This window comes from Larimichthys crocea, chromosome XXI (assembly GCF_000972845.2).
Source record: "Larimichthys crocea isolate SSNF chromosome XXI, L_crocea_2.0, whole genome shotgun sequence".
Lineage (NCBI taxonomy): Eukaryota > Metazoa > Chordata > Actinopteri > Sciaenidae > Larimichthys > Larimichthys crocea.
In genome coordinates this window covers 9,545,738-9,563,644 of record NC_040031.1, presented here as the reverse complement: position 1 = coordinate 9,563,644, position 17,907 = coordinate 9,545,738, and the positions used below count along the sequence as shown (strand labels likewise).

General features: G+C 39.8%; 1 protein-coding gene across 2 annotated transcripts in view; it reads left to right on the top strand.

The window, feature by feature from the left end:
• il34 (interleukin 34) overlaps positions 1-13,888 on the top strand; it is a 41,605-nt gene extending 27,717 nt beyond the window's left edge. For both annotated transcript variants that reach the window (XM_010743578.3, XM_010743579.3), the window contains exons 3-8: positions 2,603-2,706; positions 5,249-5,326; positions 5,587-5,664; positions 7,160-7,267; positions 8,334-8,517; positions 12,271-13,888. In XM_010743578.3, the coding sequence (XP_010741880.1) occupies positions 2,603-2,706; positions 5,249-5,326; positions 5,587-5,664; positions 7,160-7,267; positions 8,334-8,517; positions 12,271-12,329 (611 nt within the window). In that variant the 3' untranslated portion in view covers positions 12,330-13,888. The remainder of the gene's footprint in view (positions 1-2,602; positions 2,707-5,248; positions 5,327-5,586; positions 5,665-7,159; positions 7,268-8,333; positions 8,518-12,270) is intronic.
• The last annotated feature ends 4,019 nt before the right edge of the window (positions 13,889-17,907 follow it).

The window sequence follows — 17,907 nt, the reverse complement described above, 5'->3', positions numbered from 1 at the left end:
TTTTTTTTTGCTCTCATGGGAAATTCAGTTCATTTCAGTTATAAATTGTAAATGTCTCACGTCGTGCTGAGTGCCTCTCTCTGTGAGCATTGTCAGGAAACAGGAAACTTATGAGATGAAGTAGCTTCAGCATGATTTACTATTGGCATTACTTCTACCTGCACTGTTCATACATCATATTTATCAAAAGAAATTCCCATGTTTTGTTCTCTAAGATTAAGATTCAATTTTGGTAAAAAATAAGAAGTAAGGCATTTAAACCATTAGGAGTTTCCAAGGTGAGAACCCTAAACAGTAGAGAAGAGGAAATTTATATGATTTCTTAAGCAACAAGAAGTGAATGCAGGAGAAATGTTCCCAGAATGCTAAAAAACAGTGACACAGTTTAGTTTACACATCAGTGATATATTAATATTATCACAAATGTACCTTTATTCATCATAAAACAGCCCTACATAACAAGACAACATTCAGTCATTTGGTTTTTGATGATCTGGCCATCATTGACCTGTTGGTCAGTCCATCAGTTATTAAGTAAAGTATATGACAGGCAAGCGCATGAAAAAAATGCTGAGCAAAGCAAAAATTTGCGACGCAGATTCTAAATTTCGCCTTTGTTTATTTGTGAAATATTTGCTGATCAGTAAAACAGGCCACAGGACACGTGTTTTTCCCCTCTCACACAGGTGTAAGTCCAGATACTGACAGCAACAAGATGAAGGCTTTACAGAGGTCAGGGGGGAAATCAGATAAGTTGAAGTGAAAGGTTGGGGGAAACCAAAGACAGACTTGACAGACATGAATAGGAAGAAAGTCGACCCAAAAGTCACTTTTTGTCTGCTAGATTGACTGATTATAATCCCAAGCGGCTGTCAAGATGGTTGTTTGGTTGATTGATGTGCTAAAGTCAAGGACACTGTGTGTGTTTTACTTTTTAATAAAGTGGGTTTTTACAAGTAACATGAGAACAATAACAGTAATTTGTTCAAATGCATAAAACATTTGACATTTTCCTGACAAGTGACCTCTTGTCGTTGTGCAAATAATGTCTATAAAAAGGAGGGCAGTGGCTGCTTGTTGAGACAACCTATGTTAACATTCAGCAGCGAAGGCAGAAGTATCATGATGTGAGAACAGGGTGTCTAAGGTTTTATTACACTGTTAAACTGTCAGGCTTCTTAGAAATCCAGGGAGACCTATTCAGCTATGTTAGCTCGTTGGTTGGTCTGCCACATTGGTTCAGTTTGAAATATCTCAACAACTAAAACAGTGTTCTCCGTGCAACTTCCAGCAGCATGCAACCAAACCAAGGGCTTCTCAAATTCAGGACCACAAACTTCTTTTTAATTGTGCAAACAGAGTAATGTTTCGACATATGCCTCTGATGAAGACACCATGCCAGTAATGTGGGTCAGTGAACTGCCAAAATGATGAATCACTTGCATGATTTCGTTGTTGATTGAGAAACACTGGACTTCTACAACTGTATCAGCAATTTAAGTTAGTAAATATAGTTTTGAATTAAGACCATTTGGTTGGAAGTAGCCCCAGAAAAAGTGTCAAAATGTCAACATGTTACATCAGGTAATGCTGTTGAGTTATACTAGAGCTTTTTCTCTGTTTGTATTGATCATTAGCTTGAGTCATGAGCACATATTGTAAAGAAAACAATTCCTGACCTCCAATGTCGTCGGTCAGTTGAGCAATCAGTCCATTACTCTGGTCCAGAGCAGAATATCTCAAAAGCGATTCTATGGGTTGAATTCTGTACAGACATTCATGGTACCCAGGATAAATCTTACTCAATTTGGCTTTTCTGGTCGTGACACCTGCACATCAATGCTTTCCAATTACCTGTGAAATATGTCAGCATCTACTAGACTAATTCACAAAAAAGTTGGGTTCGGACATTCATGATCCCAACAAGATGTACTCTAATGGTGATCCCCAGACTTTTGACTGATCTTGACCAACATGTGGTTTTGATTAAAAAGTCTTGACTGCTATTGGATGGATACTGTCACGAAATTTGTTTGCCTCTGGATGAATTATACTTTTTTGTCTAATGCCGTCATTAGGTCAATTTTCAGCATTGATGTAGACTCTTATGGATGTGAAGAAAAGTGTGTGTTATTACCTTATCAAATAGCCCATTCACATTATGTTTCATGCACTTGGCCTAAGACTTGCGTTCAGAGTCTTTGACTACTTACTGTAGGTCTTATTTTTAGTTTAATGTGGTCGTTCATCAGGTTATTTCACCAACTGTGCAGAGAATGGTGAAATTGAGGTGCATGGAAATATCTGCAGTAAGAATTCAGCCTTCATATGTGGCACACACTCCATCCACCTAAAAACCTTTTGATGTATGCTCAATCTGGATGACCAGGTCAAACTATTTGTCAAGGTAGCTCTACTTCAACTCCAAGTGTTCTAACATCAAACAGATGCACCGCTAACACTTCAAACCTGTACACAGAAACACACGTTGCTAACACATGCAAAGAGCAATGACTATTAGAGCATAGAGAGTTTTGTGACAGTACAACATTTGACACTGTAAAAAATGAAATCTCATGCTCTGCCGCTCCTGTTTCTGTAGGCCTGTTTCTGCTCGTGCCTGTTCAGATGGCCCCAACGCCAGCCAGCTTGTGCACACCCTTGAAGACGCTCAACGACAGCCTTAGCCACAGGCGACGGTACATGGTGAGAGAATGATGACATGTTTTGAAGTGTGTCTGAGTAAATGTGGAAGCATTTGTTACAGTTGCCTTGCGGGTGGGAGGTCAGTGGTGCAAACTTCTGGACCAGCTGGGAGGACCAAAGTAAATGAACAGTGTAAAACTTACCCTCAAAAACAAACAAATCAGGACCATCCAGCATGTACGGTATCATGGATGTTGTTGATTAGATTGTCATTTTTATTTACTTTAATTGGCCTTAATACTTTAAGACCGGCGCTCTACCCCAGCTCTGACTTTTTATCCAGTTTTAAGCGTTGTATTGTTTGTATTGAACAACAAACAAACTATGCCAGCTACACCCTGTGAGGACGATGTACTGCTGATGAAAGCAAACAAAAAAATCGCTGACCTTGAGGACGACATCTGACGGCTCTCCGATGAACTGCAAAAAAAGGACTCACTACTTTCCAGTTTCATGGATGTGGCTCTCCAGCAGTCCAAAAAGTTGGCCTCGCTCAGCACTACCCTCCATGACACAGTTGCGTGGGATCCCGCCACCTGTCCGCGGCCCTCCTCCTGCTCGACACCTAACCATCAGTTGTCCTGGGCCGACGTGGTTGCCCGAAACCACATGAGGGACTCGAGCCGGGCCGTCTCTCCCCCTCGCCCACCGCAACTTTCCCTCTACTGGTGGCTGGCAGTGCTCGGATGGCTGGCCACTCCACCACAAGGCCCAATGGATTGCCCTCAACCCAGTCTTCGACCTTCTCTTCCCGGCGCAGGATCCTGAAGGAGGCGGGCGGTCTCCCCTGCCCTGTGCCGGCGGGGAGTCCTTCTACCGGGTCCGATGCTGCTGCCTCGTTACGGCGCTTGCCTGCCCGTACGCACATTGACGACTGTGCACTCTCCTGTCACGGGAATCCTTTGCCTTCATCTCCTCGACACCCGCTTCTTCAATGCAGCCACTCACTGCCTCCCCGGGGCCACGGTCCCGGTTATCCTGGATAAGCTCCCCAGTCTGCTGCACTCACTCCCATCTTCTATAAACTGGGTGTTAGTACATGTGGGGTCTAATGACACAGCCTGTCAGCAATCTGAGCTGACAAAAAGGGATTTCAATGTCCTCTTTAGCCTTCTAATTAACTGTGGGAAGTCTGTTTTTATCAGTGGTCCGTCCAGTCTGCCCCACGTGCATGACTACCACCTTCACCGGTTTCTTTCCCCATACAGACCATCATCTCCCATCATAGACACACTGCAGGACGTTCTCCCCAGCAGAGCTCTCCCTATCCTGGCAAAGTGAACTTTTTAAATCTCCGTCCTCTTAGCCATGCCACCAAAACGGCTGAGAAATCACCTCCTACAAGGTTGGCCCTAGCTTTAAAAACACCAGGTCACTAGTAAATAAAACCTGATCTCTCCTGACAGAGACTTGGCTCCGGGATGGTGAGTGCACACCGTTCTCTGAACTCCTTCCTCCCGGCTGTTCATTCCTCAGTTCTCCGTGGACACCGGCAGGGGTGGCGGCCTGGCCTCGGGGTTCAAATCCAGCTTTCAGTGCCATCCTATTCCATCTGCTACCTACTCCAGTTTTGAACTGCAAACTTTTGAGCTACAACTTTCCTCTTTCTCTGTTATGTTGTTGTTTATCGGCCTCCAAAATTTAACAAGGACTTCCTGTGTGACTCTGCAGATTTTCTGTCATGTGTCTTCATGAAATACGATCATTTTCTTATTTCTGGAGAATTCAATATATATGTCTGCTGAAGATCAAGACCATTGGTCACTGATTTCTTAAACCTCATTGAATCTTTTAATCTTGTTTAAGACCCAACTCACGAGAAAGGGCACATTTTAGATTTGGTTTTATCACACGATTTATCTGTGAGCGTTAATGAAACCTGTGAAACGTGTATCTCTGACCATCTGCCAGAACACTGAGATCCTCTAGTCAGCTGCTACTCGTCGCCCCGAAATTAAAACTAAAAACCAAAGGTGACCGAGCCTTTGTGGCAGCGGCCCCTAGGCTATGGAATAACTGATCTGCTGGATCATTTGAGGTTTTTAAATCTTCGCACTTTTTCTTATCATTTGTCTTAACCCGTTGTAATTATGGCACTTTATGTATTATATGTATATTATTTGTATATTATTTGTATCAACCTGTACAGCACTTTGGTCAACCTCGGTTGTTTTTAAATGTTTTTAAAGACAAACATCTGTTCTTGATATAATATTACAGAATTGATGTTGTTTACTGATAAATGTTTCACTTCAAGAGTATTTTATGTGTCTTATAAATCCACGTGGAACTGTATGACACAAATGAACAACAAAAACAACTAGTACTAATCCGACTTTGACAAGAAATAATGTCACTGACTCATGAATTGTTCCAGACGGGGGCTTTATCATTAATAGATTGTGAAATATTTACGGCTGTGTTGCAGAACACAGCTGATAAAAGTTGTCTAAAGATATTAGTTTCACATAAAGCATTACAACTTTATGATTTATGAATTTGACATGCGAAATATTTCTCTTTCTTTCTTTCTGTATTACAGAAGCACAACTTCCCCATCAACTACACCATCAGGGTTCATCATAACGAAGTCTTTAAACTGTCAAACATCAGCAGAATGGTAAGAGTCATGATTCTGTCTCTTGATTTATTGACTCCTTTCCTTTTTCCTGGACATGGTGGAGGAGAATCCTCAGATGATGCTTTCCATGTGCCTTCATAAGTCAAATATCTCACTACAGAGACCAATACAACTCCAACTGCAGTGTATCAAATGTGAAAATATCTAAATAAATTTCAAACTTTATGGTTCTTTATGTCACAGTTCCACATAATCTGATAAACCTGTTAATTACATGTTTTCTTCTTTTCTTAATGCAGAGATTACAGGTGGAGGGATTGGATGACCTGGTTCTCCAGAGGTTGTGGTTCCAGGTCAACCAAGGCGTGTTAAAAAAGGTAAGAGGAGAAATAAAGTCCGAGCAAAGTTGCACTTTGTTGGATTTTGTCCAGAAATAATGATTTTATGTCCTTTTGTTTATTCTAACTAACCACTGACTACCGGGGTCCTTGTCCTTGAAACAATCTACTACACTTTGACAGCATCTTTGCACACTGTCAAACAATCAGAGCATGGATGGGAAAAAAAATAGAGCTTCTTCATCAATCACACAAATCACGTGTTGTCTTTTGGCAACTTAAGTCGACTGAGGACCATAAAAGTGGACAGCCGAAGATTTACCGTCATGAAAGGCGTTTAGTGTGGCTTGCAGTGCCAGTGATGTTAACCTATGTAGAGGCTGAGCACTATATTCATAAATCACTTCTTACACGTTTCCTACTTTTCATTTTAGGCAACTGACAAGACTGAACTTCTGTCAGTAAATCCGTAAAGATGGTCAACACTGGCTAAAGAATGGCCATTTTTTTAAAGTAGTCCCACGCCACCCACACCTGCACCTCCAGTTTGCCCTTAGGTAAAACCTTGTGTATCGCTCACTTGAGCTTCTGACGAAGACAGACAGGTTTAATTAGTGGGTGAGAGCCCTGCAGCTCTCTGTCCTCTCTGGTGAAATAAAACCTCACAGCTCATTGATTGAGTGCAGCTATGAGTGTGTTAGGCGCTCATGTCTCTCACCTGCTCTCGTCATGTTTGGTTTTCTCTCTCACACCCACGCTTGCAGTCTTTATCACTTACAGTAAGAGTGCTTTGACACATAAACAAGTGTGCATCACTTACAGAAACTGGTAACACCCTTAAACCCCACTTGAAATCTAATACCAAGTGGTCACATCTTCTGAGTTGTTACATTTCTTGGAAGTGCAATCGCTTTAGTTAATTTATTGTCCTCATTTCATTGTTCTGCATCTGAAAATTCCCGAGCATGAGCATTGCCTGTCTTAGCCTACCCTGTAATTTGAAAACAATGTTTGCCTACTGGGCTTGCAACCTGAGAGGGAGGGCATTCATTCACGCTGCAGATTTGACATAGGGCTGTTCCTCTTCGTTCGTGAGTAGATCTGACCCCATCTGAGGGGAAACAACCCAAACGAGATTTGAGGTCGGCCGCAACTGGCTTTGGCCGGCAGTCCAGCACATGCCCCTGTGGTGTGTCACATCAGTGGTTAATTACAAGTCACACCCCCCACCGCCAACTTCCTACCTCCATGTGTGGCCACTTCTGAGGCGCATATTTCCTCCCACATTCCCTAATCTACCAAAATAAAAGACTGCTTTGAAATTCCTTCACATGCTCGCAACTTAACAGGCACATGTTGACGATAACAGACAGGTAGACACTGGAGAAAACCTGTCTTTCTTACATTTACACCACCACTTACTAATTTTTATGTCTACCATCTCACACATTTAGTTTTGTCTGTGTACAAGTAGTCTGAATGGAGAAACGTCACGTTTAAAGGCAACTAAACCAAACACAAATTGAAATTTCAGATCATCCGGGTCATGCCAGAGAGACACCCGTCACGTCCATACGCGGCCGAGTTGGAGAGGCGCTTCAGGGATGCAGAGGGAGTCTTTGTGCAGTCGCATCATGCTGAGGTAAGCTAGAGTTCACGGATCCGCTCTACACAACAGCTCTATTAAATTCCTTCTTCGAATGAAGCAATTCAGCATGTAAGTGAATTTCCATCAGGAGAGGGACAGAGGATATTTGACAGGAGACGGATGTCACATTATTCCTATTTATCAAGATTGGGAATGAATGGCCTTATCACTAGAAAATCAAGTACATCTTTTATTTCTGATCCAGTTCAGCGAAGGTGAATATAGTTCACTCATTGATCATTCAGAGACGTGCGTATGAGGGATATTTTACAGGGTAATGAGAAATCAGGCGGTTCCACTAAATTTAGTTTTTCTCTAATGATGCTGGTATTTTATCAGATACTCCGTTTGATGTGTCCTCATCAACCTCTGTCTTTAAGGTCAGGAGTGGACTTTTGGACATTAACTTAAGTATCAGTTGTCCTATCAGTGATCAGTGATTGAAGTAGACAGTGAGTCAGCTGACAGAAGGTCAGAAGATGAAATTACTTAATTGTGATTGATATCTTTCTTTTTTAGTCTTTCTTGTAATTTAAATGCATCCTCCCTCATCATTTTTAGGTAAAGGTTGTACTTATACACCATAGTGTCACAATATTGACAATTAAGGTAATTGTGTGTCTAAAAAAAAGAGAACAGAAAGTGAACCTAGGGAAGAGCAACCAAATATCTTGCTTGTTGGGTGTGAGGATCCACAGTCTAAAGGAGTCACATGTTAAGCATGGATACTTTGAAATATGATATATTTATAGCACCTGTTGGCTTTCTCTATATATAAATGGTTGAAATATGTATGAAAAAGTGATTGATGGGCGATCAATCTTTCCTTTTTCTGCTGCTGGGATAAGTTACTGTCCTAATTTTTTCTCCTCCATCAGGACGTGATGATATAACCGTCATAAATATCACATTTCGAAATGCTTGCATTGAATGTTTTTGTTTTCATGCTGTTGATTTATTCCTGATAACACAGTGGGCTTCTTTTTTTTTTCAAATGGAAAGCACCTCATGAATCCAAATCCATTTACTCACACACCATCTTTCACTCATGTGTGTCCAGGTGTTCCAGCAGGAGCTTCCAGAGAGTATTCAGGACACTTGGGATCTTTTAACAGAAGAGCCTGACAGGGTGCCAGAGTCCAGATGGCGATATGTTTCTCCGAAATCTCTTCTGGACAACTTCTGCCATACCATGCACTGTCTCTTCAGCAAATGCTTTGTGAGCATGGAGGAGCAGCAGGACTGTGAGTATGAAAAAGGAAACATAGAAGAAAAAAACATGTTGGATTTTCTGATGTGAATGTACAGAGACTGTCACGCAGCCCACTGCACAGACGACTCTTTCCAGTATGAAGTTTAGCAATGCAAACGTGTTGTAGTAGATGTGCACTTTTTCATGGTTGATACTGTATGCGTGAACATATGTGGCAATGTATACTCCTACCTTGGCAACCTCATGGGTCTTACAGTGGGAGTCCTTCTGTACCCGCACCTCCCAAAAAGCCTCCTGCGTATATGTTATACTGTTCTGTTTCCTGGCTGTGACAATAAAATCTTCTTGAGTTGATTCAGTGTTCTTTTTCTTTAAAATCATGACAGTTGAAGCAAACCCTTTAGAAAGCCACATTCACGTCCGTCAATCGGGAACAGAACAGAGCTCAGTTTGAAGTGAGGATGGACGGTAATTTATTTGTTTGGATGTTGAAGTGTCCTCGGTTGCTCTCAGTCAAAGCATTGCCAAAAAAGTCTAGGTTGCGCTGGTTTTTGTGGCTCCAGAAGTGATATTATCCTGCATATTATTTTTCGCTCACTGAAAAAGCACTTATCGCCGAGGTTTTAAAATTCCTGCCTGTCAAAAACATTTCCAAACACACACAGACACACATTTTCTTCATAACAGCAAGAGCAATAGAAAATACCTTTTTTTTTTTTACTACCACGAAAGCATTGTAAAACTGTAAACATTGTAAAACTAACTGGGGAGGGCAAATCATAAAATTACTGAAATGCAGTTAACAGATTGCACTTTTTCATTCATGCAGTAGCTTGAAAGGAGTCGTACGGTTGTGCAGGGAACAACTTAACGGATAATTTATCTTTAACAAGCGCTGTTTTCGTTCTAGTTTCACAGTTTGAAGCCTCTCTCGTTCAGTACGCAGCACATCTGTAGTTCATTTTGTGTTTGTGTAGACTTAAAAACTTAAAAAAAGCTCCACGTGTGACTCGACTAAAGTCTTTATGCCTCCATCCGTCAACTCTGGCAGAGCAGCTGCAAGGCGACAGAACAAGGGACGTGTTGGTTATGTTCACTTAAAAGGCCATGTCATTCTGAAAGAGGAATTGATTTCATAAAAACGTCTTTATGCATTAACATATTCAACTCATCCAAAGTATTCGATATTCATATATTCAGAGCACGGGAAGGTCTAACTCCAATTGTTTTGCAAAAACATCTGGCTACCCAATCCCGCCCCCCCCAGACCAAGTCTAAATCTTACTTCAGTGTCATGGACACGGAATGTTTTCTAGAAGCATAACAGGACATTTAGGTCATGTAGGCGCCCTGGTCATACACACGATGATATTCCCTCAGTGTCAGGATGTGACCACACTTAGCGTTTCCTGTTCGTGAAGCCCTAACATGTGGAGATTGAACACATGTGACTGCATTCATCAAGAACAGTGCTACACTGTTATGTGTCCCCTGACGACATTAATTAAACCTGCTAGACCTCTGAAGGAAGGTTTTTAAAGCAACACTGTGTTGGACTTTTGCAATTTTGCAATTTTGCATCTGCAGTTTTAGTGCACAACACCACACACACATGTATGTTTATTTTACCCATGATCTAAAACTAATGAGTTGACTTAGCGAACACAGCCAAACATCAAGCAAGACATTGCCCACTTGCCCAGCTCCTGTTCTAGCACAACACAGGCTCCGCTCCCCCACCAGCATTCCCTCATATCCCAGACCTGAAAACCTCCTCTCTTCCCAGAGGTCCAAAACACCTGTAGTCCAAACACTGCTCTGACCTCACGGTCCGGGCAGCCATCAGGATACTAATACTCCATAAAATATGATCCACTTACCCAAATCTCTTCGCTCTTCGTACCCAGGGCCAAAAGTTACATTGTGCAGGAACAGACAAAGTTGTTTTATGGTAGAACAAGTCATGCAACGTTGCTTTAAAAGGGCAGTCAACATTTAAAGCTTTACTTTGATTCACGGTTCATCGTTTCAAACGGCAGCATGCATCACAATCGCATAATCTGTCAGCATCACGCTGAAGTAGCACAAACTGTCATCACTACAGCAGCCCACACATAACACATTTCAGTATCATATGGCAAAGTGATGAGCAGCAAGACATTATCAGCCCTTTTTTCTCAGCTGAGTGAGTAGACAGCTGGCCATACACTCACAAACCAAACATTGCAAAGCTGTTGCTTCTCCAACATTGAAATATTAAAATATCAGCAGTTCTGTATTGTATCTATGCGATCTGTGTTGATTCACACCTAAGAATTGGTGAATGCAAAACGTGCCAGTGCTTACGTACATATTAGCATGCACTTAAATTATGTTAAATATTTAAAGTCTATCCACCAGCATGAGTTTGGCAGAATGTCAGACCGACTCAGGCACTTCTGATGTGCTTTGAAAGTGTCTCTAATTCTCCTTGGCCAAACGTTAATAAATATTAGAGGCTCCTGAACACTTCACTCCCTCCTGACCTCGCCATTGACCTTTGACTTCAGCAATTTCAAGTCTTTTAATACAGGAAATCCTCATATGACGTGCTGTACTTACAGTAACATGTGTTTTCCATCCATTTGTATGAGGCGCCTGACACAGGTTAATCTGTATTTGACACTTTATTCTCACTCCACCTCATTACATACAGTTCATAAATCCATGAGGTCCATTAGTACCATATTATGTTACTTTTCAACTTTTCTTTTCTTTTTTTTTTTGGGAAATATTGTTATATTTAATATTTTTCAATGACATTGAATATGATTCCTGGTCAGGACCCCAACAAAGTCCTGTGGGATAACTGAATCGAGGAATTGTTACACAGCACATTGAGAAATAACTCTTCTTGACACCACTCTCATGTCTCTCTGTTAAATATAAAGCTACAGCCAGCAGCTGATTAGCTTAGCATAAAGGTTGGTAAGAGGTGGAAACATCTAGACAAAATCCACCAACCAGCACCCGTGACATCAACATGCTGTGTCTTTTTTCATAGCTGGGAGTAGTAGTGCAACTTTCTGTTTTAGGTTTCCACTGGTTGAAGAAGAAATAGTCAGACTCATGAGCCAATTTAGAACAACAAAGTGGGCTTTTTAAACTTTTTTGCATGGGTTAAACAAGCTTAGTATATCATGTTAATTTGTGGTAATTTAGAGGTTTTGGGATGGAACTGGGACAGAGTCAGTCCAGTCTTTATGCTAAGCAGTCACTTTATATTTAGTACACAGACACGACAGCGGTATCTATCCTCTCTTCTAACTCTCTGAAGGAAAGTGAGGAGGAGTTCTTTTATTTTGTGCTTCATTTGGCCGAAAATATACTTGCTGTTTTTGTGATAAAAAATGATGCCTGACTGTCACACACAGGAAGTCTTTGTGTGGTTTGGAAATCATCCAGAGACTATTAGTTTAATATGCTGCTACAGTGGCCCAGGTCTCCATGCTTTAACCACACTGTATACATCCTACCGTTATAGTTACAGCTGCAACTACTTTGTATGCAACTCCTCATAATGGCAAAGTACTTAGCTTCATCTAAGGGCACTATTCTACCAGTGAACTGAAGTTGAGTAGCTCTGGTCCCAAGGCTCAGTCTATATATGATATATCCATATGGAGAGGGACAGGGAAATGTTGCCCAATTTATAATCTGACAGTTTGCGGTAAGAGACACTTGGTCAGTGAAAAATGAAAGTGCATATGTTTAATAGAAGTTTCTCTTCTGTTTTATGTTTCAGACTGTAGTGTTTCTTATTGGAGGAAAGGCAAGAAGAAAGACTTACATCCTGAAAGCTGAGAAGAAGACAGCAGGGTGAAGTTGTCCCTGTTGATACTGATAAGGGATTGGTATCATGATCTCCCTTAAGCTCTAGGGAGAGGGGTAAAAGAAAAAAGACAATTTGTAGGTACAGTAACAGTATTCATGGTGATTTTAGGAGCATATGGATTTTCTGCTAAAATAATCTAAAGCTCATTTGGGAGTAAAAGCTCCATCTCCAACAATTCTCTGTCATTCAGGAAAAGCGTGTGAAACATTTGTCTCTTCACAGCATCTCACGTTTGATGCTTGGGTTTCCAACTTTTGGAAATGGATGGACTAAATGGACTAAATTAATATATGATCAGTGTATTAGATAAATTCTTTTCAAGAAGGAGGGTACGGCACAAGTTAACGAAAGGTTAACTTTTCACTTGGAGGGAGGACATCACTGTGGCTTTGCCAAATCTCTGTCCAAAAAGTCCTGTGATGTGCTCCAGTGGTTCATTCCAGAGATCAACAAGATGCAGTAAAAGAGACTACACATCGGATTGTTATTATATTGAGAAACCGCTCTTCCATCAGCGCTTCTTTCAAACATCAATGAGCTAGAACGAGACGGACTGCACAACTACTGTTGTCTCTTCTCTCTTCAGTTGTTGTATGCATCTTCTACCCACAGCCTGTGTTCACAGTGTTTATTTTAACTGTGCTACAGGCCCATATTGCATATTCAAAAGCTGCCAAAATAGGCTTGTTTATCATTATCATGCACAAAGAATGAGTGTTGAACCTGGACAAACAACCACATACAATTATCACCCTCCGTCCAAGTTATGCATTTTTATATATATTGTAGGTTTTTTGTTTTTTTATCTGGCAAATGTTGAATATTTTGGTGGATTAGTTACCTGTGCAAAGCCTCAACACTTACCCCATTCCACAAAATAACTCTCAATAAGTATCATTATTATTTTTAATTTTTTTGGCATGGAGTAAGTGTGCAGGCGTACCTATTTGCATTGATGCTATTCTCTGTCTCTGGCCTTGCACCTCAGTGATGTGTGTAAAATTACTCTCCTTAAAGCTTTGAAGCATTTCAAATATGAAGTAACATCACAGTCAGAGTTTGTTTGTACTTTATAAACAGGTTATCGTGTGCAGGATAACAGATTGTGTCTGTACAGCTGTAAAAATGAAACCTTAAACTCAACTTCATCTTGTAGCAGACATTACAGGTTATTCTCTCATCCAAACATTAGTTTTATTCTGACAAATTCTGACTAAGCTTTTACTTCATTTCTGAGGTCGTGACAGCTTGTGTTTTTCTTCCCCACTTGTGCAATTCCTCTCAATGCTATCTTGTTGCTGTTAAATGTGTTATCTTGTCAGGTTTTGAGAACAGCTATCATATAGAGATCATATTTTAGTTTAGGCACTATGGTTGTGAGGCTCAACATGAAACACCAAATGAAAATCTGTGAAAAACGTTGAAACAAAGGCACATCAATATTATTTGTAATCATATGCAATGCATGCACGGGATTAACAGCCAACGGTTCCCAACAAAACCCAACTGAAACCACAATCAAATGAAACGTTCAATGAAAAAAAAGACATGGCCAAACTTAACTAATAATAATGGTCCACAGTAACAGAACTTGTAGGTTCCAAATGTTTTATTACTAAACTTGTGAGGTTCTTTCTGAGACCTAGTTAAGACCATGACCTACGGCTGCCAGTGCCGAGAGTGAGCATGTTAGTGTGTACTGTTTGCTGTCTGTCAATTGTTAGTTACCTATGACTGTTATCAAGATGGCCATTGAAAGCTACAATACATCACCCAAAGTCCATCTGTAAAATTCAGAAAGGAATGTGTCTGTATTTCTTCAAAACTGTCAATTTTATCAGGTTTAGTTACGCAGGTCACCAATTGAACATATGGTTCAGTTTTACCTGGCTCACTTGATTACACTGGGGAACACAATTTTTGTTGAGTTAGGTCTGACAGCTGTTTTTTAACTAATTATTGGTTGCGGGATCGAAAACTGATCTCAGTTTTTCTCTATCTCGTCAAGTTTTTGAACTATAGGATCCCCGTTTTCTTAAAAAATATGAAAAATACTGTACTTCACAGACATGTGCTTGTTTTCACTAAACAAAAGTAACAAACTTTTTGCTCTTGCCAAACCATGGCGATACCAAATGCCAACTTTTCACATGTTCCTTTGGTCCACATCCGTAAACTCTCAACACACTGCTTGCACACTTTGTGAGGGGCCCATGGCTTGTTGTCTTGATCACAGAGTTTTACTTTAAAATATTCAAAATATGCTTGTGTTTGACAAATGCACTGATGTTTGCTTTCCTCTGACTTGGAATGGTGAAACTACCACAAATATAGCAAAATGAGTCAGGAGCAGACATGATCTGGAACAAAGGAAATATATACCTATGTAAATCAAACACTAAGATGGAATAGTTACAAGCTTTGAAAACTATAAAAACAGCATCAAACCAAATAGAACTTACAGCAATATGCCCATGGTTACAAGGTGAAGAGAAAAGCAGCACAAATCCTCTTCATTCCTACTATGCTGGTTTTCTGTTTGCAGATATTGACAGTACTGACCTATTGGGAGCTGCACACACCTCTCAATGCACTGTCTCGATTGTGACTGCACAAACAAGTTGCCACGTAGCTGTAGATGAGTCCAATCGTAATCAGCTGGCAAGTCTTACTACAGCTAATCAGAGGAACTTTGCTTATCTGGAGTGTCAGCTGTGGAGAAAAAAACTTGACGTGCTAGAAAAAAAATGACTGCAACTTTGGAATCAGCATAAAAATCTAACTCAACAGAAAAAAAAAAATTAAGTTGTTCCCCAGTGTTATTAATTGGCTCTTTTGATGTCTGTTAATCATTGATGATACTTCAGAGGTCACAGACAGTAAGTGTTAATGAGGCCGTGGTTGTGTATTGATTCATTGGTTGTTCATTAATTGTGTTTCAGGATGTTTGTAGTGCAGCAGATTCCCGACAGTAACCTGGTCCTGGACTGCAATTTTGGAATCAGCATAAAAATCTAACTCAGCATAATTTTTTTTCAATTTGTTCCCCAGTGTTATCAATGACAATGAAGTAAAGTTAGGGTTAGGTGTTGATAAGCTCAAAATTATAGAATAAAGATGTGTATTAGACCTGCTTTATGCCTTCTAAGGTCTTTTGACTGACACTTGTAAAGTCCAGTAATGGAGATGCACTTCCTTAAATTACGCACATTCCATCAGATTGAACCTATTGGTGGATGGCTCAATGTCAAAAGTCCTTGACCAATACATATAAGGATAAGTCTACCCTGAAAAAGGATTGAAGTTAGGCTATTAGGATCGATTTATGATATATGATATAACATGATATAACCCAAAAATTGCAGGAATCGTGCAAGTGAATTAACAAAAAATAGAGTATGCATAGGCCGAAATGAAATGTCGACGTGGAGCTTGTTTTGCTACTGTAGAGCTGAGAAAGCAAAACAGGATTTTGTTGCACAATTGCGCTGGCCTCTTCATAGTGGATGGGCTAGGGTGTATGGTCTGAGGCATTCACCGCATGGTAGCCAAGTAGCAGTGTCTTGAATCGGATATGAGCAACCCGTGGTAGCCAGTGCAGGTTGTGGAGGAGCATTGTAGTGTGGAAGAAGTTGGTCACATACAGGCACATCAGTCAAGTTTCAGTAGTCTAGGTATGAGATGACAAGAGCTCAGTCAAGCAGAGAAATTCCTTTTTGATAAGTAAATATACTCAGTCGAATTCTGGCAGTCTTGTCTATTTTACCCCCAGAAGTCAGGACGCACACACTTTTAATAATTATTGTAATTATAATGAAATTCATGCATTCATTTCTTTTCTTTTTTTTACTACTTTGTGCACTCAGTTTTTCTAAGAGTCATGTTTTTGTAAGTGAGTTGCAGTGGTGGCAACTTTTACATGGATGCACGTGGTTCATTGCCTGCAAATCCTGACTTGCTGGTTTAGTCAGTTTATAGTATAACATTCCTTTAACCCTTCTGTACTTCCATCACATGAAGTTGTTTCAAGGTTTAGTGCCAACAACATTAAATTAGATTAGATTCAACTTTATTGTCATTGAACAAAGTAACAGGTACTTAGACAACGAAATGTAGTTAGCATCTAACCAGAAGTGCAGAGTATGTACATTTGAGTAAATTCAGTAAAAAAATAAAACAAAAACAAATAAAAGTTTGCATTACATTCAAATGTATTTATTTACACGACACATTCTGAATAAGAAATGTGATGTTTCACTTTTATTTTAGTCTCCACAGAAAGTTTACTCTCAAGACTGCACATCTCATATGCAAAAGAAGCCCTATAATGATGTAACAGATGAATGATGATGATTTTTAGTGTATTGCTATACAACTGTAAATGCAGCAAGTGTATTTTTTATTATACTTTATCAATCATATGTAACTGTATGGTTGTCTTTTTGTAACCATAAGAGCATTTTAAGGTGTATTCAAAGATCCCTTATTGTGAATATAAAGTGATATTTCCAACGGCTGACTGGCAACAATGGAGAGATGATAACTGCAAACACGTGGATGGTTGTTGTCTGTGGTCGTTAGGAACAGATTTTTTATACACAAGAATATTGAATTTATTTATTTTTTGGAAATGTATAATTCTACGTGACAATACTTTTATGAAAGAAATAAAAATTAAATTGCTATTTTTATCAACTAACCTTGTGTCCAGAGTCCAGTCATTAATGAAAGGTCTTTAAATATGCTGTCATTGTTATTTCAGTGTTGTCTTGCTTAATAACATGCAGGTATTTCAACACTGTGTTGATCTTATTATTTCTCCTGTAGGTCCTCTATTGTTATATTTTGGCAAATTGTTTTTTTTTCTTCTGAATGTAATTTGTATAAAGGTTATAGGAAAACATTAATTAATACAAGTATAAAAGTATGATAATACAAATGAATGCATGCTCTTTAATACTGAATTAACTCTGGAAGCTACAATAAACAGTATATGGTATCTGTAACCAAGACAAAAAATGTACTTGTGTTCACTTTTCCCGATAATGGGTAGAGTATAGATGGATACTATAAACTAGTAGTTTATTCTATGTAAGCTGAGCGAGCTCTCCGACACAGAAAACATATGCAAATATATTTTAACCAAACCCTAACCCTAACCCTAACCCTAACCTTGACCTGCTAATCTGCCAGTAATACATGGTTGCAACTATTAAATTGGCTGTTGTGGAAGACCTCCATATTAAGTAAAGGTTGTAACTGATCATCATGTTCAAATCATGTTTTTTTAAATGACCCTGTATTTTGTAAGTAAACTCTTAATCTGCAAAGTAGGTAGTAAGTGTTAAATTAGAGATAGATAGATAGATCCACCAGAATGAGTTGGGCAGAATGTGAGACCGACTCAGGCACTTCTGATGAACTTTGAGAGTGTCTCCTTGATCAAGCGTCAATAAATAATACAGCATAAGACATCAGAGGCTCCTGAACACTTTCTTCCTTCCTGACCTCACCATTGACCTATGACTTCAGCAATTTCTCCACAAC